This window comes from Mirounga leonina, unplaced genomic scaffold (genome assembly GCF_011800145.1).
Source record: "Mirounga leonina isolate KUSES-001 unplaced genomic scaffold, KU_Mleo_1.0 Mir_201, whole genome shotgun sequence".
Lineage (NCBI taxonomy): Eukaryota > Metazoa > Chordata > Mammalia > Carnivora > Phocidae > Mirounga > Mirounga leonina.
In genome coordinates this window covers 7,978,331-8,005,133 of record NW_023270504.1, presented here as the reverse complement: position 1 = coordinate 8,005,133, position 26,803 = coordinate 7,978,331, and the positions used below count along the sequence as shown (strand labels likewise).

General features: G+C 38.7%; 1 protein-coding gene across 9 annotated transcripts in view; it reads right to left on the bottom strand.

The window, feature by feature from the left end:
• ITPR2 (inositol 1,4,5-trisphosphate receptor type 2) overlaps window positions 1-26,803 on the bottom strand; it is a 497,457-nt gene that overhangs the window by 225,908 nt on the left and 244,746 nt on the right. For all 9 annotated transcript variants that reach the window (XM_035028030.1, XM_035028031.1, XM_035028032.1 and 6 more), the window contains one exon: window positions 3,497-3,687. In XM_035028030.1, coding sequence (XP_034883921.1) covers window positions 3,497-3,687 — 191 coding nt within the window. The remainder of the gene's footprint in view (window positions 1-3,496; window positions 3,688-26,803) is intronic.

The following is a 26,803-nucleotide window of genomic DNA, read 5'->3' as shown; positions in this document are numbered from 1 at the left end:
CGTGCTTTATTTTATTCATAGTAGTTTTAATTACCTAACATTATATCATTCATCTAATGGGTGAGAATGTATGTTCCATGAGAGCATAGGGCTCACAGCTCTTCTCTAGCACACAGTAGCTGGCATTGAGTTTTTTACTAAAGACGTATTTATTTAATGAGTGAAACAACGCATGTCCTCTCTATACGCTGGCTAACACTTCTATCCATCTCTCCTCTGAAATGTTCTACTCTTTTTGCTCTCATAAACCTGACTCCTCTTCTTTGTGACCCTACCATTTGTACCTCTTATTAAGCCATTCTGCCATTCCTGGCCTCTTACAAGATGTTCTTTGTTTTTCCTATCACTATATTCTCCCTTTTAGCAACACCATCCACTGTCTTTGCTCCAAATAATATCTCCAAATATAGACTTAACTTCCAATGCATTTAATAGCCTGTTAATGTGATTCAGCATATTAGCAATGACCATGGACAACCTCCTTCTACTGTAGTCTCTCCTTCTCTCCTACAATAAAACATCTTAATAATAGCACCTAGTCTCCGATCATCAGTGCCTCTTAAACGCCTCTCTCTCCCTCTCTCCACCCAAGGCAGGTCTGTTGACCCTGCCTTCATTATTGATATAAGCCCTGTTTCTTCAATTCATTCATACTGCCAGCTGGCTGAGATATTTAGTGATTCTTTTCTTTCTTTCTTTTTTTTTTAGAGAGAAAAGGTGGGGAGGGGCAGAGGGAGAGAGAATCTTAAGCAGGCTCCACACCCAGCACAGCGCTCAATCTCAAAACCCTGAGATCATGACCTGAGTGGAAATCAGGGGTCAGATGCTTAACTGACTGAGCCACCGATGTACCCCAGATATTTAGTGATTCTTAACTAGTCTGTTCTCTTCTAGTCTCTTCCTGATAACTCTTTCCTGCAAACCAATAACTGTTTAATAACTTATAATGACATTTTCACCCAAATTTTCAATGACTTATAACCTTCAAGTTTTTCACACTGAGTCTAACTTGTCTTTTTAATCACACATAACACTCAGCTATTAAAATTCTGAACCTCCACCAATTATTCTACATGTAACCTCTTGCAATATTTATTCCAGTTCATGTTTTGACTATTCTCCAAGCCAAACAATTTCCTCAAACCATACCCTAATTCACTCCATGAAATTGTCTACAATTATGTGGGTGGGAAGATTTCTGTTATGGGTTGAATTGTGTCTCCCTAACAAAACTCATATGTTGAAGTACTTCAGAATGTGACTATATGTGTAGATAGGCCCTTTAAAGACATAATTAAGGTAAAATGAATTCATATGGGCAGCTCTCATCCAATATGACTGGTGTCCTTATAAGAAGAGGCAATAAGGATACAGACACATATGTGTACAGAGGAAGGACCATATGAGGACACAGTGACAAGGTAGCCACCTGCAAGCCAAGGAGAGGGATCTTGGGCTTCTATCTCCAGAACTGTGATAAAATAATTGGCTGTTGGTTAAACCATGTAGTCTATGGTATTTTGTGATGGCAGCCTGAGCAAACAAACACAATGTCTCTCTTTATTTGATGTCCCAGAATCCAGGCCAAACACAGGATTGGGATACTATGCAAATAATGGTGCTTACACCATTTTCACCAAAAGAGTATAAGAGAATACTGAGAGATAAACTGAAGCAAGGTTATGAATATTTAATTTATTACATGAGAATTTATGGTAACTTATTTTTCCAAGTATTTTTTTAAATTTTATTGTTATGTTAATCCCCATACATTACATCATTAGTTTTAGATGTAGTGTTCCATGATTCATTGTTTGTGCATAACACCCAGTGCTCCATGCAGAACGTGCCCTCCTCAATACCCATCACCAGGCTAACTCATCCTCCCACCCCCCTCCCCTCTAGAACCCTCAGTTTGTTTTTCAGAGTCCATTGTTTCTCATAGTTCGTCTACCCCTCCAATTTCCCCCCCTTCATTCTTCCCCTCCTACTATATTCTTTTTTTTTTTTTCTTAACATATATTGCATTATTTGTTTCAGAGGTACAGATCTGAGATTCAGTCTTGCACAATTCACAGCACTTACCAGAGCACATACCCTCCCCAGTGTCTATCACCCAGTCACCCCATCCCTCCCACCCCATGCCCCACTCCAGCAACCCTCAGTTTGTTTCCTGAGATTAAGAATTCCTCATATCAGTGAGGTCATATGATACATGGCTTTCTCTGTTTGACGTATTTCGCTCAACATAATACCCTCCAGTTCCATCCATGTGCAAATGGCAAGATCTCATTCCTTTTGATGGCTGCATAATATTCCATTGTATATATATACCACATCTTCTTTATCCATTCATCTGTCCATCTGTTGATGGACATCTTGGCTCTTTCCACAGTTTGGCTATTGTGGACACTGCTGCTATAAACATCGGGGTGCACGTACCCTTTCGGATCCCTACTTTTGTATCTTTGGGGTAAATACCCAATAGTGCAATTGCTGGATCATATGGTAGCCCTATTTTCAACTTTTTGAGGAACCTCCATACTGTTTTCCAGAGTGGCTGCACCAGCTTGCATTCCCACCAACAGTGTAGGAGGGTTCCCCTTTCTCTGCATCCTTGCCAACATCTGTCATTTTCTGACTTGTTAATTTTAGCCATTCTGACTGGTGTGAGGTGGTATCTCATTGAGGTTTTGATTTGGATTTCCCTGATGCCGAGTGATGGGGAGCACTTTTTCATGTGTCTGCTGGCCATCTGGATGTCTTCTTTGGAAAAATGTCTGTTCATATCTTCTGCCCATTTCTTGATTGGATTCTTTGTTCTTTGGGTGTTGAGTTTGATAAGTTCTTTATAGATTTTGGATACTAGCCCTTTATCTGATATGTCATTTGCAAATATCTTCTCCCATTCTGTCGGTTGTGTTTTGGCTTTGTTGACTGTTTCCTTTGCTTTGCAAAAGCTTTTTATCTTGATGAAGTCCCAATAGTTCATTTTTGCCCTTGCTTCCCTTGCCTTTGGTGATGTTTCTAGGAAGAAGTTGCTGTGGCTGAGGTCAAAGAGGTTGCTAGCTGTGTTCTCCTTTAGGATTTTGATGGACTCCTGTCTCACATTGAGGTCTTTCAACCATTTGGAGTCTATTTTTGTGTGTGGTGTAAGGAAATGGTCCAGTTTCATTCTTCTGCATGTGGCTATCCAATTTTCCCAAGACCTATTTTTCCAAGTTTTATTGAGTATTATTTTGATATTAAGAGCCATTTGATATTAAGACCCATTGATATTAAGACCCAGTATGTATTAGATAATACATAATCACTAAAAATAACAACTTTTACCTGGAAGCCATGCTTTTAAAAAGAGTAATATTGGTAGGGAATTGTAAAGTAAAGCCTGGTCCCCAATTAAAACTTGATGTTTTTAACCATATTCTATTTGTGTTACTACATATATTAAAAATTATAATTTAGAAAATGGTACACCATTGCATACTCATTGTACCTGTAACTTTTCAATAATATTTCTATAATCCCAAGCAGGCCCTCCAAGAGCCTCCTTGAAGCGTGGTCCAGAGCGAGCGGATAGTCTCCAACCCATGGCTGCTCTCTGCACCATATTGGAATGGCTCTTCAGGAAAAGGGTATTAACTTGGCTGTCCAAATCCACTGGAATGGCAATCCCACGATTCTTTGCTGAAAAAGAAAGAATTAAAATATTTTTCTCTTACTATGACTACAGCTTCTTACACATTACTGAAATAATCTTATAAACAGAAAAAAGAAAAAAGAAAAACCATAACTTCTGTGATGTAATGACCAGTATGGTGACTATACTTAACAATACTGTATCATCTATTTGAAATTTGCTAAGAGAATAAATATTAAAAGTTCTCACCACAAGAAAAAAATTGTAACTATGTGAGGTGATGGATGTTAACTAAATTTATTGTGGTAATCATTTTGCTATATATGCATATATCAAGTTATTATGTTGTACACCTTAAATTAATACAATGTTATATGTCACTTATATCTCAATAAAACAGAAAAAAATCAAATCTTTAAACTCTGCCATTAATTGTTTTCTATAACTACAAAAGCTTTTAACCTGAAAGCATTTCAATTCTTAAGACCAATTATTAAAGTGAGCTCATTAAACATTCAAGACCTTATTTGATTCTTGATGATTAATGTTTGAAATTCACTTCATACAGCATCATTATAGAAAACAGTGTAAAACAGCCATGTGAATTTGTGTTTTCCCAGCTGCCAAGAAAAATAAGAAAGCAGACAGAAAACACATGATAAAATCCTGCCTGTCTGTTAATTAGTATAATTGATGTGTATGTGTGTATGCATACACATGTGCACACACAAAATTTCAGGTAGCAAAACAGGTGAGAGAAGAAATAAAAACTTGAATAGTATAAAAAATCTGTATTTGAAGAGGGCACATTGTACATGTCCTTCTTCCCCAAATTCACTGAAACATATATTTTATCAGACTTACATCATAGTACTGAAAAAATGAGAATGCTTGCCATAAGGAAAACAAAAATGTTGAGGCATTTTTGCAAGCAGAATGAAGACAGGATTAGTCTATCAGAGAAGGAAGAGGAGACATTGCTCTATAAGAGATAAGAGTTAGAAAAGGTCTTCCTTAGAAGAGAGTCAACCAACACCAAGAGTGGTAATGGGGGGTAGGGGAATTATCTGGGCAATTCATTAAAGAACAGCATGTGCATAGCTGGGAAGTTAAGATCCTCCCCGCTCTGACTAGCATAAACAGAGCAATTAGCAACAGCAGTTTTTATCCAGAGGATAAAGTTAGGGAATTATAGAAAGGAACTCTCATGGAAGTGAAATACCTACCTGGAGAGAATGCCAAATGAAGGTGTCAGGACTTGACAGAGAAGCAGAATAGAGCTTGAAGTAACTCCAGAGATCTTCATCAAATAAGAAGTAGAAGAGAGAAGAGAGAAGAAGCAGCTCCAGCAGAAAGAAAAAATATTCAAGACTCTAACCCCGGAGCAAAGCTCTCATATTATAACACTTGTTAGTATTCTCAGCTGGTCTTCTGCTTCACACACACACACACCCCCCAAAGGAAAGCCTGTATATCATTTATTCAAACCCTCACCCAGAACTCTGGGTCAGATCTGTCATTTATACAAGAATGCTAGTAGAGAAACAGACCCTCAGAACTGCTGTGCAGTCATTACAGACCTTTATAATTATGAACACACCACCAAGAATCATAGGGGAAACTAAAAGCATTAAGAATAACTGGCCCCAGTGAAAACAGAAATGATTCAGGGAAGAACAGAAAATATTTAAATAATCTGATTATCATCCTCAGAAAATGTGGGTATATACTACTCCCCCAAACTCCCCCAAAATCAGAAAAAGAAAGAAATTTTGGAAATTAAAATATAATTACACAAATAAACATTTCAAAATGGCTGAAAAAGAAAAGGATAAGAATAAAGACCAAGCTAATAATCTGGGAAAGTCAAAGAATCTTCTAGAACATAAAGCATAAAAGATCAAAAAGGAGTATAAAAGAGAGAGAATATGAAAGAGAAAGAGTCATCCAGAAAGTCAAATATCTAAAATATGTAAGTTTCAGAAAGAAAGATCAGAGACAATGGAAGGGAAGAAATTATTAAGAAAATAATAAACAACAATTTACTTGATCTGAAGAAAGATGTATGTCTTCAAACTGAAAGGACCTACTGTGTATAAAACAGGATTAAATAAGCATATTGACCATATTCTGGTAAAAACAGACAATGCTATCATGGATTGAGTCGTGCCACCAGAAATATATGTTCAAGTCTAAATCATAGATATCTGTGAATGTGACCTTATTTGGAAATACGGTCTTTGCAAATGTATTCAAGTTAAGATGAGGTCATACTAAATTAGGGTGGGCCCTTATCCAATACAACTGGTGTCCTTATAAGAAAGGGGTAAGGGAAGCAGAGACACACAGAGGGAAGAACACCATGTGAAGATCAAGGCAGAGACAGGATTTACTCAGCTTCAAGTCAAGGAATGCCAAGGACTGCCAGCAAACACCGGAAGTGAAGAGAAAGGCATGGGGTTCTCAGAGAGTACGGGGCCACTGACACCTTGATTACAGACTTCTAGCCTCCAAAATTGTGACGTAGAAAATTTCTATTATTGTAAGCCACCTTGTTCAGGAAATTTGTTATGGTTGCCCTACAAAACTAATAGAAATGCCAACAGCCAAGAGAAAAAGTAGGATTCCTACAGAAAAGAGACAGGCACCAAACTTCTCACCATCAATACTATATGCTAGAATCTGTAGAATAATATGTTTAAGAACTAATGGACAACAAATTTTGAAATTAGGAGTTTATACCCATCTAAACTGAAGATCACAAGTGATACCTGAATAAAAACATTTCAGAACATGTAAATCTGAGAATTTTTTCTGTAAACCCACTATGAAAATCACACACACACAAAAAAAAAGAGAGAGAGAGAGAAAGGAATCCAAGAAAATGTCAATGTGAATACAAGAAATCATGGCAACTGAGTATGAACCTGAAGAAGAGAATAAAGGAAGACACACGTGAAGGAAGATCCATTAGACGTTCCTGGTTAGGAAATTAGAAAAGTCTCAATATCATAACACTACATCTTTGTCTCTAATGGTTATAGAGCAAAAAATATTTACTTATCATAATATGGTCAGCTCTGATCACTGATTTTTAAATTTTTTAAATTTTATTATGTTATGTTAACCACCATACATTACATCATTAGTTTTTGATGTAGTGTTCCATGATTCATTGTTTACATAAAACACCCAGTGCTCCATTCAGTACATACCCTCTTTAATACCCATCACCAGGCTAACCCATCTCACCACTCCCCTCCCCTCTAGAACCCTCAGTTTGTTTCTCAGAATCCATAGTCTCTCACGGTTCATCTCCCCCTCTGATTTCCCCCCATTCATTTTTCCCTTCCTACTATCTTCTTTTTTTTTTTTTTTTTTTTAACATATAATGTATTATTTGTTTCAGAGGTACAGGTCTGTGATTCAACAGTCTTACACAATTCACAGCACTCACCATAGCACATACCCTCCCCAATGTCTATCACCCAGCCACCCCATCCCTCCCACCCCCCACCACTCCAGCAACCCTCAGTTTGTTTCCTGAGATTAAGAATTCCTCATATTGGTACAATCATATGACACATGTCTTTCTCTGATTGACTTATTTCGCTTAGCATAATACCCTCTAGTTCCACTCACGTTGTTGCAAATGTCAAGATTTCAGAGTTGGTTTTTTTTTTTTTGATGGCTGCATAATATTCCAATGTGTGTGTGTCTGTGTGTGTGTGTATAGATATATATACACACATATATACTTACCATATTATGATAAGTATATATATATATCACATCATTTAGGTCTTTCAACCATTTTGAGTCTATTTTTGTGTATGGTGTAAGGAAATGGTCCAGTTTCATTCTTCTGCATGTGGCTGTCCAATTTTCCCAACACCATTTGTTGAAGAGACGGTCTTTTTTCCATTGGACATTCTTACCTGCTTTGTCAAATATCAGTTGACCATAGACTTGAGGGTCCATTTCTGGGCTCTCTACTCTGTTCCATTGATCTATGTGTCTGTTTTTGTGCCAGGACGATACTGTCCTGATGATTACATCTTTGTAGTAGAGCTTGAAGTCCGGAATTGCGATGCCTCCAGCTTTGCTTTTCTTTTTCAACATTCCTCTGGCTATTCGGGGTCTTTTCAGGTTCCATACAAATTTTAGGATTATTTGTTCCATTTCTTTGAAAAAAGTGGATGGTATTTTGATAGGGATTGCATTAAATGTGTAGATTGCTCTAGGTAGCATTGACATCTTCACAATATTTGTTCTTCCAATCTATGAGCATGGAACGTTTTTCTATTTCTTTGTGTCTTCAATTTCTTTCATGAGTATTTTACAGTTTTCTGAGTACAGATCCTTTGCCTCTTTGGTTAGATTTATTCCTAGGTATCTTATGGTTTGGGGTGCAATTGTAAATGGGATCAAATCCTTAATTTCTCTTTCTTCTGTCTTGTTGTTGGTGTATAGGAATGTCATTGATTTCTGTGCATTGATTTTATATCCTGCCACTTTACTGAATTCCTGTATGAGTTCTAGCAGTTTTGGGGTGGAGTCTTTTGGGTTTTCCACATAAAGTATCATATCATCTGCAAAGAGTGAGAGTTTGATTTCTTCTTTGCTGATTCGGATGCCTTTTATTTCTTTTTGTTGTCTGACTGCTGTGGCTAGGACTTGTTATACTATGTTGAATAGCATTGGTGATATTGGACATCCCTGCCATGTTCCTGACCTTAGGAGGAAAGCTCTCAGTTTTTCCCCATTGAGAATGATATTCGCTGTGGGTTTTTCATAGATGGCTTTCATGATATTGAGGTATATCCCTCTATCCCTATACTCTGAAGAGTTTTACTCAAGAAAGGATGCTGTACTTTGTCAAATGCTTTTTCTGCAACTATTGAGAAGATCATATGGTTCTTGTTCTTTCTTCTATTAATGTATTGTATCACATTGATTGATTTGAGGATGTTGAACCAAACTTGCAGCCCAGGGATAAATCCCACTTGGTCGTGGTGAAATAATCCTTTTAATGTACTGTTGGATCCTATTGCCTAGTATTTTGGTGAGAATTTTTGCCTCCATATTCATCAAGGATATTGGTCTGTAATTCTCCTTTTTGAGGAGGTCTTTGTCTAAGTTTGGGATCAAGGTAATGCTGGCCTCAAAAAATGATTTTGGAAGTTTTCCTTCCATTTCTATTTTTTGGAACAGTTTCAGAAGAATAGATATTAATTCTTCTTGAAATGTTTGGTAGAATTCCCCTGGGAAGCCATCTGGCCCTGGGCTCTTGTTGGGAGATTTTTGATAACTGCTTCAATTTCCTTAGTGGTTATGGGTCTGTTCAGGTTTTCTATTTCTTCCTGGTTCAGTTTTGGTAGTTAATACATCTCTAGGAATGCATCCATTTCTTCCAGGTTATCTAATTTGCTGGCATATAGTTGCTCATATGTTCCTATAATTGTTTGTATTTCCTTGGTGTTGGTTGTGATTTCTCCTCTTTCATTCATGATTTTGTTGATTTGGGTCATTTCTCTTTTCTTTTTGATAAGTCTGGCCAGGGTTTTATCAATCTTGTTAATTCTTTCAAAGAACCAGCTGCTAGTTTCGTTGATCTGTTCTACTGTTCTTTTGGTTTCTATTTCATTGATTTCTGCTCTGATCTTTATTATTTCTCTTCTGCTGCTGGGTTTAGGCTTTATTTGCTGTTCTTTCTCCAGCTCCTTTAGGTGTAGGGTTAGGTTGTGTATTTGAGACCTTTCTTGTTTCTTGAGAAAGGCCTGTATTGCTATATACTTTTCTCTTAGGACCACCATTGCTGCATCCCAAAGATTTTGAACAGTTGTGTTTTCATTTTCATTGGTTTCCATGAATTTTTTAATTCTTCTTTAATTTCCTGGTTGATCCATTCATTCTTTAGTAGGATGCTCTTTAGCCTCCATGTATTTGAGTTCTTTCCGATTTTCCTCTTGTGATTGAGTTCTAGTTTCAAAGCATTGTGGTCTGAAAATAGGCAGGGAATGATCCCAATCTTTTGGTACCTGTTGAGATCTGATCTGTGACCTAGGATGTGATCTATTCTGGAGAATGCTCCATGGGCACTAAAGAAGAATGTGTATTCCGTTGCTTTGGGATGGAATATTCTGAATATGTCTGTGAAGTCCATTTGGTCCAGTGTGTCATTTAAAGTCTTTATTTCCTTATTGATCTTTTGCTTAGATGATCTGTCCATTTCAGTCAGGGCGGTGTTAAAGTCCCCCACTATTATTGTATTGCTGTCGATGTGTTTCTTTGCTTTCATTATTAAGTGCCTTATGTAATTGGCTGCTCCCATGTTAGGGGCATAGATATTTACAATTGTTAGATCTTCTTGTTGGATAGACCCTTTAAGTAGGATATAGTGTCCTTCCTCATCTCTTATTATAGACTTTGGCTTAAAATCTAATTTGTCTGATATAAGGATTGCCAGCTTTCTTTTGATGTCCATTAGCATGGTAAATGGTTTTCCACCCCCTCACTTTCAATCTGGCGGTGTCTTTGGGTCTAAAATGAGTCTCTTGCAGACAGCATATTGATGGGGCTTGTTCTTTTATCCAATCTGACACTGTGTCTTTTGATTGGGGCATTTAGCCCATTTACATTCAGGGTAACTGTTGAAAGATATGAATTTAGTGCCATTGTACTGCCTGTAAGATGACTGTTACTGTATATTGTCTCTGTTCCTTTCTGGTCAATGTTACTTTTAGACTCTCTTTGCTTAGAGGACCCCTTTCAATATTTCTTGTAGGGCTGGTTTCGTGTTTGCAAATTCTTTTAGTTTTTGTTTGTCCTGGAAGGTTTTTATCTCTCTTTCTATTTTCAATGACAGCCTAGCTGGATATAGTATTCTTGGTTGCATATTTTTCTCATTTAGTGCTCTGAATATATCATGCCAGTCCTTTCTGCCCTGCCAGGTCTCTGTGGATAGGTCTGTTGCCAATCTACCATTATAGGTTACAGATCTCTTGTCCCAAGCTGCTTTCAGGATTTTCTCTTTGTCTCTGAGACTTGTAAGTTTTACTATTAGATGTTAGGGTGTTGATCTATTTTTCTTGATTTTGAGGGGGGGTCTCTGTGCCTCCTGGATTTTGATGCCTGTTTCCTTCCCCAAATTAGGGAAGTTCTCTGCTATAATTTGCTCCAATATACCTTCTGCCCTTCTCTCTTCCTTCTTCTTCTGGGATCCCAATTATTCTAATATTGTTTCGTCTTATGGTATCACTTATTTCTCGAATTCTCCCTTCATGATCCAGTAGTTGTTTATCTCTCTTTTTCTCAGCTTCTTTATTTTCCACCATTTGGTCTTCTATATCACTAATTCTCCCTTTGGTCTCATTTATCCTAGCAGTTAGAGCCTCCATTTTTTATTGCACCTCATTAATAGCCTTTTTGATTTCAACTTGGTTAGATTTTAGTTCTTGTATTTCTCCAGAAAGGGTTTCTCTAACAACTTCTATGCTTTTTTCAAGCCCAGCTAGTATCTTTAAAATCATGATTCTGAACTCTAGGTCTGACATTGTACTAATGTCCTTATTGAGTAGGTCCCTGGCAGTCAGTACTACCTCTTGTTCTTTGTGTTGAGGTGATTTTTTCCATCTTGTCATTTTGTCCAGAAGAGAATAGATGAATGAGAGCAAAATGCTAACAGGGTAACAACATCCCCAGAAAATACACTCTAAACAAATCAGAAAAGACCTGAAACCGTGGGAAAAGAAAGGGAAAGAAAGAAAAAAGAAAAAGATAAAAACAAACAAAAACAGAACAAAACAAAAAAAAACAGAATATAATCAAATATGATCAGGCTGGTGCATAGATCAGTGCCATACACTAGATTTTGGGCGTATTTTGGCCTGTTAGAAGAAAGTGCCTCCCAAAATTTTAAAGAAAGAAAAACTTATATGTGTACAAAAATAAGGGTTGATATGATGAAGGGATGGAATATGACTGTAAAGGTGAAAAATATAAAAAATCTCATAAAAGGAATTGATAAGATAAGAAGTTGTTTGAAAAAAGAAAGAAGAGGATTTTTAAAAAAAAAAAAAGAAAGAAAAAGGGAGAGAATGGGATCAGGCAGGAGACTAGAACAAAGCCATACACTAGAGGTTTAGGGTATATTTTGATCTGTTAGAAGAAACTGTATCTCAAAATTTTAAAGAGAAAACAACTTATATATATATGCCAAAAATAAGGGTAACTACTATGAAGGGATAGAATATGTCTCTAAAAATGAAAAATAAAAAAGATTTTTTAAAAAGGGATTGATAAGATGTTGGTTGAAAAAGGGAAAAAGAAAAATTTTTTAAAAATAGAAAAAGAAAATTAAAATATTAACTTTGAAAGACTAAAGAATCAGGGGGAAAAAAGCCATGAATTCTATGTGCAGTATTCCCCTAGCACTGGAGTTCTGCTGTTCTCATTGATCGGTAAACTTGGTTTTGGCCGGCTGTTGTTGCTGATCTTCTGGGGGAGGGGCCTGCTGCCCTGGTTCCCAAATGTCTTTGCCGGAGGCGGAATTGCCCCGCCCTTCCGGGTCCAGGCTAAGTAATCTGCTCGGGTTTGCTCTCGGGAGCTTTTCTTCCCTGCAAGCTTTCTGTACAGCTTTGGAGGATGAGAGTGAAAATGGCAGCTCCCAATCTCCACCCCAGAGGAGCAGACAACTTGGGGCCCTGCTCCTCAGTGTGCCCCCAGAGAAAAGCAGTCAGTCACTCCCGTCTCCCCGGTCTCTGGCCACACTCCGTGCTCACCTGGCCTGTGCTCGAGTGTTTCTATCTCTGGCACATGACCCAGTGTGGAGTCTCCAAACCCAGCAGATCCCTGTGGTGCGCTCCCGCGCTGCTCCCCCCCGGGGGTGGGGGGAAGGGGAGTCTCCCCGGATCTGCTGCTTGTTGGGTCCCTGCTGGAAGAGCAGTGGCCCGACTGTGCCGCGGATCATGGTTTATGGCAACCCTGAGCTGAGAGCCCACACTTTGGCTCCGTCTCTGCAGCCGGCTTCCCCGCTCCGATACCTGGGAGCTCTGCCGCACTCAGACACCCCTGGTCTTTCTGTGACCCTGAAGGTCCTGAGACCACACTGTCCTGTGATGGTTCCACCCCCCCTCTTAGCCACTGGAGCAATGTCCCTCTGCAGAACTGACTTCTAAAAGTTCTGATTTTGTGCTCCATGGCTCTATCACTTGCCAGTAGCTGCTAAGGGAGGCCCCCTCCCCCACCGTCTATCTTCCCGAATATCTTCTCCGCACGTTCTACCTTCCAGAAAGTGGTCGCTTTTCTGTTCAGAGAGTTGCTGCTATTCTTTTCTTTGATCCCCTGTTGAGTTTGTAGGTGTTCAGAATGGTTTGATCCCTATCTAGCTGAATTCCTGGGACCAGACAAAATTTAGGTCTCCTACTCCTCCACCATCTTGCTCCTCCCCTGAATGATCTGATTTTTTAATTTTATTATCCTATAAAAGATTTCATTATATTTCCAAATAGAATACAAGTTTCAGAAATCATAACAACATAAAACCAATAATCTACTAAGCAATAATTAGAACTCAGAGTGGGAGAGAAGAGGTCAAAATGAAGGCAATATGTTATGTTCCTTATTTTTCAGCATGGAAATACAGATATTATTTACAGCTGTTAAGTCAAAACACAGAAATGTAAGGATATTATTTAAAGTTATCATGATAGTCGCTGGAAGACTTTTTTTTAAAAAAAGATTTTATTCATTTTTTTGCGAGGAGAGAGAGAGGGAGGGAGAGAGGATGAGTAGGGGGAGGGGCAGAGGCGGAGGGAGAAGCAGATTCCCCGCTGAGCAGGGAGCCGGATGCGGGACTCCATCCAAAGACGCTGGGATCATGACCTGAGTGGAAGGCAGACACTGAACCGACTGAGCCACCCACGCACCCCTGGAAGACTTTTTTTAATGAATGAAACTGGGAAAGGAAGAAAAGAGAGAGAGAGAATTTGGCTTGCTTCATATAATGAAAGGAGAACAATGACAGTAGTCAGTACTAGTTCTGCTGGTGAAAATTCCCTGAAGTTGAAAGATACTTTAAAACTACTTTGAAAACAGATAATTTTAGCTACCAACACAAAAAGTTACCAATATAATAAGCAAGAGCTCTAGCTGAAATTTAAGGAAATAATAAAGCTGTAAGATAACGCTAAACAATCAATTGCAGCGCTGCCCAGATTTCCCTAGTCAATGTTCTCCCATATTCATTGTAAATGTCCCTTTTCCAAAGCATACACAATCTCTGTTTATGTCCGTCACACACAGCGGTGGAGCAACTCCACCCCATTTCCATCTGAAGGACAGACGGCCTCGGCACTGCCAAGCTGCACATATTTTTATAAATACTCAATCCTGCACCGCGATCAAATCCTGGCGAGACTTTGATCCCTTTCTGGCTGCTTCACACATAAGCTGGGCTCGCTCTGAACACTCAAAAGTCAAACAGAAGACAATGCTGTTGTACGTTACTTTCTAAGCAACGAAGAAACAAAAACGTATAAACTTCAATGTTCCTCAATATATATTATAACCAAGTTTACACTAACACTTAAAAAAAAATTGAGGAGGGGATTGGGATTGATCTCCCCTTTAGGAATCAGGTGCATTAGACACAACTGACCATCAACTAAGTGTTGGTGCTATGAACAGAACTGACACAAAGAAGGACTCAACGAATATTTTTCTAATGACACCGGTGGAGATTCAGTCCAATGGCAGGATCTCTCTTAGTCCCGGCAGTGCAGGCTTCTAATTAGCTAGCCATCTCAGGGAGAATCACACCCACCCCAGATGTTTCTTCCACTACTCCACTAGGGCCAACAGCTCGGACACACCAGGCTCAGGAGAATTCACTATCCCAAACTTTGTCGAAGGGTTTTGTTTGTCTGTTTGTTTGTTTACTTTCCCCAAATTGTATTACTTTAATGGGTATTTTCTAGTCTCCTACCCTAGCACAAATTGTGCATTATAAATTAACGGAGTGAAATAAAAGCTCTTTACTTTCTCCTGCCTAAGGTAAACTCCAGCCAAGGCCTAAATCACAATTTCTAAGTCAGAAAAGAAAATGAACTCTGCAACTGGGGAAAAGAGAATTCGAGTTAAAATAAGACAGCTGTGGAAATGATAAAAAATTTTCAAGCAATTATAAAAATATAATCCCTTTAAAGGTATGGCTTGAAATAGATTCTCTGCACCATCAAAATATTATAAATATTAATTCAAAAGCACAGCTGACAATGCTAATTAGCTTTCCATATATTGTTTAAAAATTAAAGCAGAAAGGAAAATTGTGATGAGGAAAAGAATTAATTCATCTCACAAAAACAATAACTAGAATATTTTTCAAATGCAACCAAAAATATAATCCCAACTTAGCTTACTTTTATTAAATTAGGAAAATTCTGGTATATATAGTACAGTATAGTGCAATGTGAACTAGGATGTATTTGGGGATTGCTGGTTATTCCCTGCCCCCCCCCCCCATTAAGAAAGAACTAATGAATTTACTACAGCAGTCATTCTTCTAGCCTGTAGCAATAATTCCAACTGTGTGCTTTAGTGGAAAGAGTCACATTAAAGTTTAAAACATTTAAAAAAGAAATGTTCCTGGGGCGGCCTGGGTGGCTCAGTCGTTAAGTGTCTGCCTTCAGCTCAGGTCATGGTCCTAGGGTCCTGGGATCGACTCCCACATCAGGCTCCCTGCTCTTTGTGGAGCCTGCTTCTCCCTCCACCACTCCCCCTACTTGTTCCCTCTCTCTCTGTGTCTCTCTCTCTGTCAAATAAATAAATGAAATCTTAAAAAAAAAAGTGTTCCTATTTCTCTTCTAAATTAGAATGCAATTGGGATACTACCTTGTTAAGGATGTTTTGTCAGACAGTAAGTGTATGAAGTTCTTTAAAAAACTAATAGTAGAAAGGATGGGCTGTCATTAATGCATTTATCTTTTGTAGTGCTCTGCCTAGCGATAGCTAGTTCTCTAAAATGAGCTATATTTATTCACCGGTATTTTGATGATTTGGCTAAGCTACTAATTAGGCTTATCCTGAAAATTTTCTCGATATGACTCGTCCTTGCGGTGATTTTAAGATGTAATTGAAATCTATTTCTAATTATTATTCATTAAATATTGCAGATTAGGTGACATTTTTTAATTAGACAAAATCACTGATGGTACCTGCCAGAACCAAATCTCTGAGAACACACATATTGCAGTGATAGGTGCCATGGAAAAAAATGCTTAGGTAGATAAACTGACAGGTAGAGGGAAAGGCAACAGAAAGTATCAGCAGAAATTAGAAGCCCTGCTTGGTTGTCAAGCCCTACTGTGCAGGCCCATAAGAACTAGAACAGCCGGTGCACAAGGAAGGGGTAACAGGGTGGGCAGTGTGGTGCCTTTTCTGTACCATGTCCCAGTGTCCAGGATAAGTCTCTACCAAAGCACTAGTGTGCTTAAATGCAAAGAACACTAAAGATATGAAATGCATCTTTCTGTGTGGCGCTCCAAGTACATTCAATTAATCCCCAAATTGAATAAAGACTATAATTTTATGGGTTATGCAATAACTACTATTGGCACACCTGACTAGTCATCTGGAAAAAATAAAGCTGATTCCATACCTTCTACCTTATAACTGAATCTAGTCCAGAGAGCTCGCAATTGTAAAGAGCCACACCAAAAACAGAAACAAGCAGACAGAGAAACTAAAGCCATCAAAATTCTCAATGGGAATTTAAAAACATCTTTTAAATCAAGGCCATTCTGAAGATGAAAGAAAACCTGTAAGCCTAATAGAAAATAAATTTCTGTATGCCAAAAAAATAAAATAAAATAAAATTATATGAGCACCGGGTGTTATACACAACTAATGAATCATTGAACACTACATCAAAAACTAATGATGATACAGTGGCTAACTGAACATAATAAAAAAAATAAAAATAAATAAATAAAATAAAAACTAAAAATAAACAAATAAAATAAAATAAAATTTCAAATGACATTAATGAAAAAAAAATTTCAATTGTTACTTATAGGCAAAGAGTGTATTTCCTTAATAAATAAAGGGTTATAATGATTGAGAAACTGAAAAAAAAACCTTTAGAAAAAGTAAGCAAAGTACAAGAAGTGACAATCCACAGAAAAGGAAATGTCAATGACTCAACCATATGGACAGATTATTTTTCTTCACTCATAAAAAGAGAAACACATATATAATAATACTTTTATTTATAATGATATTTTCTATAACAATATTTGTAAGGATATTATCTATAACAATATTTAATTACAAGATTGGCAAAGATCTAAGAATTTGATAACAACACGTTATGGAGGAAGAAAATGCTCTCCTACATCACTGGTGACATGTAAATTAAATGATCTCTACAGACAGCAGTGTCTGTCAAAATTAAAATACCTAGAAATTCTACTCGTAGATATTCACCTTATTCTCCCTCATATGCAAAAATGATTAGAAACAACATAAATATCCAGCAATGGGCTTAAATAAATTAGAATATAGGCACATAATAAGATACTATGCAGCCAATGAGAGGAGTAAGATATTCACGCATTTATCTGTATTCATCCATTTATTTTATTCATGCAATAAATACTTATTGAGTACCTACTGAGCTCTAGGTACTATCTCAGGCTCTAAAACTTTATAACAGATAAGCTACTTGGTACTGCTTAGTTAAGACACTTATTCTGCTTTGTGATTTCTGTACCTGTTATATTTACTCCCAGTGTACTAAAAGTTTATTGAGGGCAGGAAATACAGTTTGAGAATGTATTTCCCAAACAATTAAAATAATATGTTTCAGATAATGAGGGATCATTATAAATCCAATGAATCAATGAATAGGTGAAAAATATTATAAGATTTTGACCTATCTTGTAACTTATTTAACTTTTAAAAAGCAATAATGATGTTTTTAAAAACCAGAATTACAGGAGTACGTTGTGTCAAACTCATCTTACAATCAACTACATCCTAAGTAGATTAAAACAGATTTGTTTGTTTAATAGACACTGAATTTCTCTCCTCAAAGGGTTACTATTTTCTACATGTTCAAATTTTTGGGGAACAATTGGCTTGAAGATTGATGTTCATTATTCAAACCATTTGTAGAAGATATTTTACAGAATTTCCATTTGGAAAAAAGATTCTGTTGCCAACAAAGTACCCAACATTAATCCCCCCAAATCATTTGAAGATTATGAAACACATGGAGCAAAATTCTTTTTTAAGTGAAATAATATGGAAGTAATTTTTGGATGCTTTTTCTCAAACTACTTCTAACATGTGCTATTGTGTTTTATATAAAAGAGTAAACTGAGGAACAGGAACTGACCAACAGCATTTAAAACTTTACATGGCCTCAATGGCCCTACCATTTCTCAAATCTCAGTGATCATCATGGGGTTCATTTATTGCAGAGGTCCCCATCCTTACTTGTTCCCAAACCAGCCTTAACTTATCTCATTGAGGGTAGAGAATGATAGACACGTGTATATCTTACATTCCAGCTAGGCACCCCCGCAGGGAATGGTATTACTGGGAATTCACATTTATTACCCCTGAAGACCCTGTATCTTCCTATCAATTTCAAATTTGACATAACTCAGGAGAAAGTGTAGCAATGGAGGTAGCTATCGGTAATTTCTGCAGATACAAATCATTCAAAGCACCTCAGCTTTTAGAAGCTTAGGAAGTTTGTTCGGATAACCCTAACATGATAGGCATGGTACATTCACAGTTGATCACGGCTTCAGTTTTAAATGCTTATGAAGTTTTAACAGAAAAACTGAACATGACATAATAAATGCACAACTGATCACGGCCTCAATACATTCGATAGTAGCTGATAAAAAATTTCTGGAGTATTCATCAAGGAAAAAGAGACAAATGATAGGAAGCACTCTTTTTCTATGAGGACTTCCCCCCGAACCCTTACTAACTTAATTCACTATCTCCTTACCTTCTTTTTAAGTTATCTGAAAACTGCATGAATTCATTTCATGTACAGCTTAAATTAGCATCTTGATTCATATTTTGTATCTTAAAGGCATCAAATAGATAATGCTTGTTTAAACCAATCTATGATAGCAGAGCATCACAAATGTCTGTGAGCCTGTCAGTTTAGAAGGTGCTGGCTCTGTCCCCACCTGCCTGTGTGACCTTGGGCAAGGTGCTTAACATTGCCAACCTCATATCCCCACTGTAAAATAGGGTAAGAATTATGTCCACATCATAAAGTTTACCACACTGTCCGATACTCAATAAATACTCACTGCTCTCAGGAATGTGAGCACTAAGGAAGTGCTCTTGCCTTTTACTACATCTGGGGGGGGGGTTGTTGTTTTTTTAAGATTTCATTTATTTATTTGAGAGAGAGAGAGAGGGAGAACACAGAAAGAGAGTGAGAGGGAGAAGCAGACTCCCCACTGAGCAAGGAGCCCAATGTGGGGCTCAATCCCAGGACTCTGGGATCAGGACTTGAGCTGAAAGCAGACACTTAACCTGAGCCACCCAGGTGCCCGCCTTTTACTACCTTTTGTATCTAATGAACAAACCACAAAGAGAATTAGATTAAGACTTTTTGGTGATAGATGAGTTGAGCTTATGCAGTTGAGAGCACTTTACAAATTGTAACGTGTTATGTAAATGTAACTCTACAGAAGGTCCCTGAGTTACAGTGGTTTCACTTAACAATTTTTTGACTTTACAGTGGTGCAAAAGTGAAACACATTTGGTAGAAAATCGTACTTTGAATTTTGATCTTTTCCCTTTTCCCAAGCTAATGATGTGCAGTAGGATCCTCCCCCAGGATGCCAGACAGTGGCAGCCAACTGGACCTCCCAGTCAGCCCCACAACCAGGAGGGTTCTGCGTCTGTACGTGAATACCTCAATTCAACACTTTATTAAAGAATAAAGGCTTTGTGTTAGATGATTTTTGCCTAAATGTAGGCTAATGTAAGTGTTCCAAGCACGTTCAATGCAGGCTAGGCTAAGCTATGGTGTTCAGTAGGTTCAGTGTATTAAATGCGTTTTTTGACTTAGGTATTTTCAAGTCAGGAGGGGTTTGTAGGGATGCAACCCCATCGTAAGTTGAGGAGGATCTGTAATAGATATTTGCATTTACAGGAATGTGTTGACCAATTTGTAAATGCCCTGAACATTTGCTTTGTGTTCTCTTGACTTTGTTCTCTTGACTTTTGCTTAAATATGTATCCTCTTTGGGGCACTTGGGTGGCTCAGTCGTTAAGCATCTGCCTTCGGCTCAGGTCATGATCCCAGGGTCCTGGGATCGAGCCCCGCATCAGGCTGCCTGCTCGGCGGGAAGCCTGCTTCTCCCTCTCCCCCCACCCCCCCCACTTGTGTTCCTTCTCTCACTGTGTCTCTCTCTGTCAAATAAATAAATAAAATCTTTAAAAAAATATGTATCCTCTTTGTTCTCTCCAATATTATAAATTCTTATGTATTTGAATTGTGTTAAATTGTAGTGCCTCTTTGTGTTCTTAAAGAGTTGCTGAAACACAAAAATGTTTTTGCAACTGAGTTGTAAAACTTCAGATTAATCCCCACTCAGCAAGCCAAACTGCCAAGCTCTAGTTTATACGTTAGCGCTTCCTAAGGTAGGACTTCTCGGGTAACGCAGTACAGCATAAACTTTATACTCAGAGACACTTGGACTTTCAACTCAACTCAACTACTTATTAATTGGACAAGTTACCTAACATTTCTGAGCCTAAATTTCACTATCTGCAAAATTCCTAGCCCATGGATTACTGTGTAGTTGGTGTCAGACACTTCCAGGCCCTACCAGTTAGTGAATAAGGCAAAGCCCTTGCTTTTGTAGTTTACATTCTAATGGGAGAAGCAGACAACCAGAAGGAAAAATAAATAAATAGACAAACAAACAAGATGCTTTCAAATAGTGCTATGTGCTAAGAGGGGAAAAAAAATAATAGGATAAGGAGCAGGAAGAAGCTGGGACACTGTATATGGGATGTTCTGGAACATTTCACTGAGCACTTCTATTTTGAGCATGTGACAATTGGGGCGAAGAGGATCCAGAGAGAGGAAACAGCACACACAAATGCCCTGAGATGAGAAAAAAATCTGGTGTAGATTAGAAACAGGAGGAGGGCCAGTGTGGGTGGGGCAGCGGAGTCGGGAGAGGACGAGTGAAGGAAAAGATAGAAAAAGAAGAGGCTCGGATGTAATCTCTATCAAAATACCATCAACTTTTTTCAAAGAAATGGTACAAATAATCCTAAAATTTGTATGGAACCTGAAAAGACCCCAAATAGCCAGAGGAATGTTGAAAAAGAAAAGCAAAGCTGGCGGCATCACAATTCCGGACTTCCAGCTCTATTACAAAGCTGTCATCATCAAGACAGTATGGTACTGGCACAAAAACAGACACAATGATCAATGGAACAGAACAGAGAGCCCAGAAATGGACCCTCAACTCTATGGTCAACTACTCTTTGACAAAGCAGGAAAGAATGTCCAATGGAAAAAAGACCATCTCTTCAACAAATGGTGTTGGGAAAATTGGACAGCCACATGCAGAAGAATGAAACTGGACCATTTCCTTACACCACACACAAAAATAGACTCCAAATGGTTGAAAGACCTAAATGTGAGACAGGAGTCTATCAGAATCCTAAAGGAGAACACAGCTAGCAACCTCTTCGACCTCAGCCACAGCAACTTCTTCCTAGAAACATCACCAAAGGCAAAGGAAGCAAGGGAAAGAATGAACTATTGGGACTTCATCAAGATAAACAGCTTTTGCACAGCAAAAGAAACAGTCAACAAAACCAAAAGACAACCGACAGAATGGGAGAAGATATTTGCAAATGACATATCAGATAAAGGGCTAGTATCCAAAAATCTATAAAGAACTTATCAAACTCAACACCCAAAGAACAAAGAATCCAATCAAGAAATGGCAGAAGACATGAACAGACATTTTTCCAAAGAAGACATCCAAATGGCCAGCAGACACATGAAAAAGTGCTCCCCATCACTCGGCATCAGGGAAATCCAAATCAAAACCTCAGTGAGATACCACCTCACATCAGTCAGAATGGCTAAAATTAACAAGCCAGGAAATGACAGATGTTGGCAAGGATGCAGAGAAAGGGGAACCCTCCTACACTGTTGGTGGGGATGCAAGCTGGTGCAGCCACTCTGGAAAACAGTATGGAGGTTCCTCAAAAAGTTGAAAATAGAGCTACCATATGATCCAGCAATTGCACTACTGGGTATTTACCCCAAAGATACAAAAGCAGGGATCCGAAAGGGTACGTGCACCCCGACGTTTATAGCAGCAATGTCCACAATAGCCAAACTGTGGAAAGAGCCAAGATGTCCATCGACAGATGAATGGATAAAGAAGATGTGGTATATACATACAATGGAATATTATGCAGCCATCAAAAAAAAATGAAATCTTGCCATTTGCAATGACGTGGATGGAACTAGAGGGTATTATGCTAAGTGAAATAAGTCAATCAGAGAACGACATGTATCATATGATCTTACTGATATGAGGAATTCTTAATCTCAGGAAACAAACTGAGGGTTGCTGGAGTGGGGCATGGGATGGGAGGGATGGGGTGGCTGGGTGATAGACATTGGGGAGGGTATGTGCTATGGTGAGTGCTGTGAATTATGTAAGACTGTTGAATCACAGACCTGTACCTCTGAAACAAATAATACATTATATGTTTAAAAAAGAAGAAGAAGAAGATAGCAGGAAGAGAAAAATGAAGGGGGGGAAATCGGAGGGGGAGACGAACTGTGAGAGACTATGGACTCTGAGAAACAAACTGAGGGTTCTAGAGGGGAGGGGGGTGGGGGGATGGGTTAGCCTGGTGATGGGTATTAAAGAGGGTATGTACTGAATGGAGCACTGGGTGTTATACGCAAACAATGAATCATGGAACACTACATCCAAAAAAAAAAGAAGAGGCTCAGATGATCAAGGACTCTCTAAGCCATGGTAAGGAATACAAATTTCAAGTGCAATGGACAGTAGGTGAGTGATATGATTTGATGTACATTTTAAGATCATTCTAACTGCTGTGTAAGGAATGGATGCTAGCAAGACAGGAGTGGGGGTGGGGAGTTCAGTAAGAAAATGCTTCTGTAGGGGCGCCTGGGTGGCTCAGTTGGTTAAGCGACTGCCTTCAGCTCAGGTCATGATCCTGGAGTCCCGGGATCGAGTCCCGTATCGGGCTCCCTGCTCAGCAGGGAGTCTGCTTCTCCCTCTGACCCTCCCCCTCTCATGTGCTCTCTCTCTCTCTCTCTCTCTCTCTCTCTCTCTCATTCTCTCTCTCAAATAAATAAATAAAATCTTAAAAAAAAAAAAAAGAAAAGAAAATGCTTCTGTAATCCATGTCACATGATGGTGAATTTGGACAAGGGCGTCACACAAGATAAAGAAAAAGATACATTTTGGAAGTGAAGTCAGTAGAACCTGCTCTTGTGTTTAATGGGAGTGAACAAAAGAGAACAATCAAATGTGATCAGTATGGTTTTCAAAGATTACTAACTGTAAAATAGTTATTCTTTAGAGTGGCAGCTACCCTATATTAGTTTTAACCTTATCCCTGTAAAAGAAGTCCATGATCACCTTCAAACGTTGAAAGATTCTCATGTCTTCCCTCAGATTTCTCTCCTTTGCCTAAATATTTCAAGTGTTTTCAATCGCTATTCAAGTAAGGTGGGTCTAGATCACTTTACTACTATGGATGCTCACTTCTGAATGCCTCTCACGTTCATTATGTTTTTCTATGTGCAGCAATTCATGAACAAGCAAAAAAAGAGGTGGTCTAACTATCACAAAGCGGGATTTGCTTTTCACATTCTTCATCCTAGACAATAGCTTTTTATTCATGTCTTTGTGACTCATAATCACTGTCCCTGAAAGTCTAATAGGGGAAATAAGATGAGGACTTAGGATGCGATACAATAGGATCAAAGGAAGACCGTAAGAAAAGTACAAGAGGTCAAATGGGGCCAAGTTCAACTGTAGTAGATATGGGAGTTAAGAAGGGCTTTCATGGAGGAATTTGAATAAAAAATTTCGAATAATGGGAAAGATGCTGACAGGTGGCGGTGGTGGAAACTGGAGAGAGAAAGAAAAAGAACAAAACAGAGAACGAGAAAGAACGAAACAGAGAATGAGAAAGTAAGTACAGCGTGAGCAAGGCATGGGGCATCATATCTGTCCACGGTCACAAGAGGTATGTGGAAACCAGTGAGCAAGGAAGTCAGAAAGGTAAGGGAGGGCTGTGCTGTAGGGGCTATGAACGTGACAATGGGAAATCCATCCTCAAGAGTTTGTTAGACAAAGGGGCAGGGCTGAAGGCTGGGGGCTTCGAGGAGATTACTCTGGCAGCAGATTTCTTTAGGTGAAGAAAGACAGGAGGAGAGAACACTGAATAATTCCTACAGGGGTCCAGGAAGGAAGTGATGAGGGGTTAAACAAGGCCTTTATGGAGGGGAAGGAAGGAGAGGTACAAATGCAGAGGGATAATAGTGGGGATGAAATTTCCAGGGCTTCCTAACTGCTCAAGGGGAAAGAACAAACCAGGAAGAGAAAGAAAACGTGCCTCCTCACAAAGATAAAACTGAGATTCTACACAAAAACATCATTCTTCCAAACCTACCTTGATTACAGACTTAGATATAATTTTTGACTTCCTATCTATCACACATGTCTTTAAAGCATAACAAAAAGTTACTAAACTATCCTGCTAAATCATAAGGTTTGGGCCAGTAGAGGATTGATAGGAAATGAAATCTTATAATGGAAATGAAAGATATATTTAGACTAATATAGTGTCGGTGACTATTTTAAATCCCAAAGCACAAGAAACACCACTAAAGTGGGAAGTCAGATGGAAAGCACAGCATGGGGTCTCCCCTGTGGCTGAAAGTTCTTCATCTCAATTTTTAAATGTTTTGAACAGTATGCCTTCTATGCTCTGTGGAGGGCCAACTGGTGTTCCCCCCCCCCCATTGCATTTGCTAAATACTGAGAGAGCAAGAGGGGGAGGACAAGATGGACGAGAAGAAAAAGAAGGAGGTGGAAGAGGAGGAGGACAGAGAGAGAAAGAAGGAAGAAGAGGGGAGGCTGCCTTAAAATGTTAAAATACAGAAATATACTTGGCAGCTAAGACAATGTATTCCTATGTAAAGAAAAAAAAAGAAAAAGAAAGAGCATCATCTTATTTCTTTGTTTTTCCTTGGGATTTTATCTTTTAATGGTTAGTCTATTTCCCAGATGACTTCATCCAAATAAAAATGCTGTTAGCACTGTTTCATTATAGCTTAAAAAGTATATTATTAAAAACTCAGAGGTTACACTAAAGCATGAACAACAGAACCAGATTCACCTATAATTTCACCACTCAGATAATCAATGTTAATATTTCACTTATATCCTTCTGGACATTTTGTTATGTGTATCTTTTTAAAGTAAGAATTAGCTTCTCTTTTGTGTCCTTCTTTATTTTTAACACGATACCTATTGTGGCCTCTTCCTTTATTTCTCCCCTTCTTGAAAGGTTCAGTCCTAAAGTCTGTAGGAGGAGCAGAGCAAAGTTAAGCATCAGCACTGGGCAAGAAGTGCACATAGGGATGAGGTGATCCAGAGCTTCTGACTCCAAAAAGAAGTGGAAGGTGCCTGCATAGGAGGCTGCCCACGGTGGAGAATCAGAACTTGACGGGGTGAAGAGCATGTCAGCCGCTGGGAGGACAGCCTGGCACAGGGTACCAAGGATGATGTGGGAATGCATGTGAAGGAGTGAGCCAGCAGAGTCAGAGGCCATGACCGTGGAAAGAAGATCCCTCAGCAGCCTGAGGGAATCTATGGGAGGTAAGGACGATGCCTTCACAGAGGGGCACACTGCCAAGGGACACATCCTGGTGGGGTCTGGCCCTGCATGTGGTACCTAAGCCCAAGTGGGCTGTGAGGAGGAAGGATGTGTGTGGAGGAGGGTTCCCAGGCAGGTTGAAGCATTAAATTTATCAAGTATTTGAGGAGAGCCAGCATCTTCACAAAAGGAACTTTTAAATCCAGTAATAGTAAAGCTCTTCCTTTATTAAACATTTTTATAGCCCTCAAAATAGTATTATAATATTCTTCTCTCATGTTTTTGTTAACTTTGTCTTAAGTATTTATTATTTTTCATTATTATTGTGAATAATGTGTTTTACACACTGTTTCTTTTTGGTATATAGAAAATCTATCCAGTTTAATACTTATTTATAATTAATCACTGAGATGAACTCTTCTTAGTTCTAAAATTTTTAAATTGATCCTCTTAGGCTATCTTAGGTTATTTATTCAAATTAAAGTTGAGCAGTCATTAAATCTTGTTAATATACAGTCACTTACGTCAAATTGCAGATGGGGGAAAGACCAAAAAATTTTAAATGGCCATTAATTAGTTAAATCATTGATTCATTTATCAAATATTTACTGAGCATATACTATAGCCCTAGCCAAGTTACCTAATCTGGATAATTCTGTTTTTCTCAACTGTACAATGTAAATTATCAAAGAACCTATCCAAGCATTAAATGAGACAAATCAAGCAAATTGCTTAGCAATGCACATGGCAAGTGCTCAATAAATGTCAGCGGTGATGACAAACACTATAAACTGCCCTTCCCGGTGCTGTATTAGTTGAGAGAATGGCCAAGCTCCTCTGTTTGCTTTTTTAAGCCCATTATTTCTTTTCCTGCCTCCCCTCCACCATCTGGAGTATGGCCCTAATTAACCTGAAAGAAAGGATTTTTCAGAGGGACGTCTGGCTGGCTCAGTCAGTTAAACATCTGCCTTTGGCTCAGGTCATGATCTCAGGGTCCTGGGATTGAGCCCCACGTCAAGCCCTGTGTCGAGCCCCGCACTGAGCCCCACATTGGGCTCCCTGCTCAGCAGGGAGCCTGCTTCTCCCTCTCCCTCTGGTGCTCCCCCTGCTTGTGCTCTCTCTTGAATAAATAAATAAATAAGAATCCTTAGGAAGGAAGGAAGGAAGGAAGGAAGGAAGGAAGGAAGGAAGGAAGGAAGGAAGGAAGGAAGGAAGGAA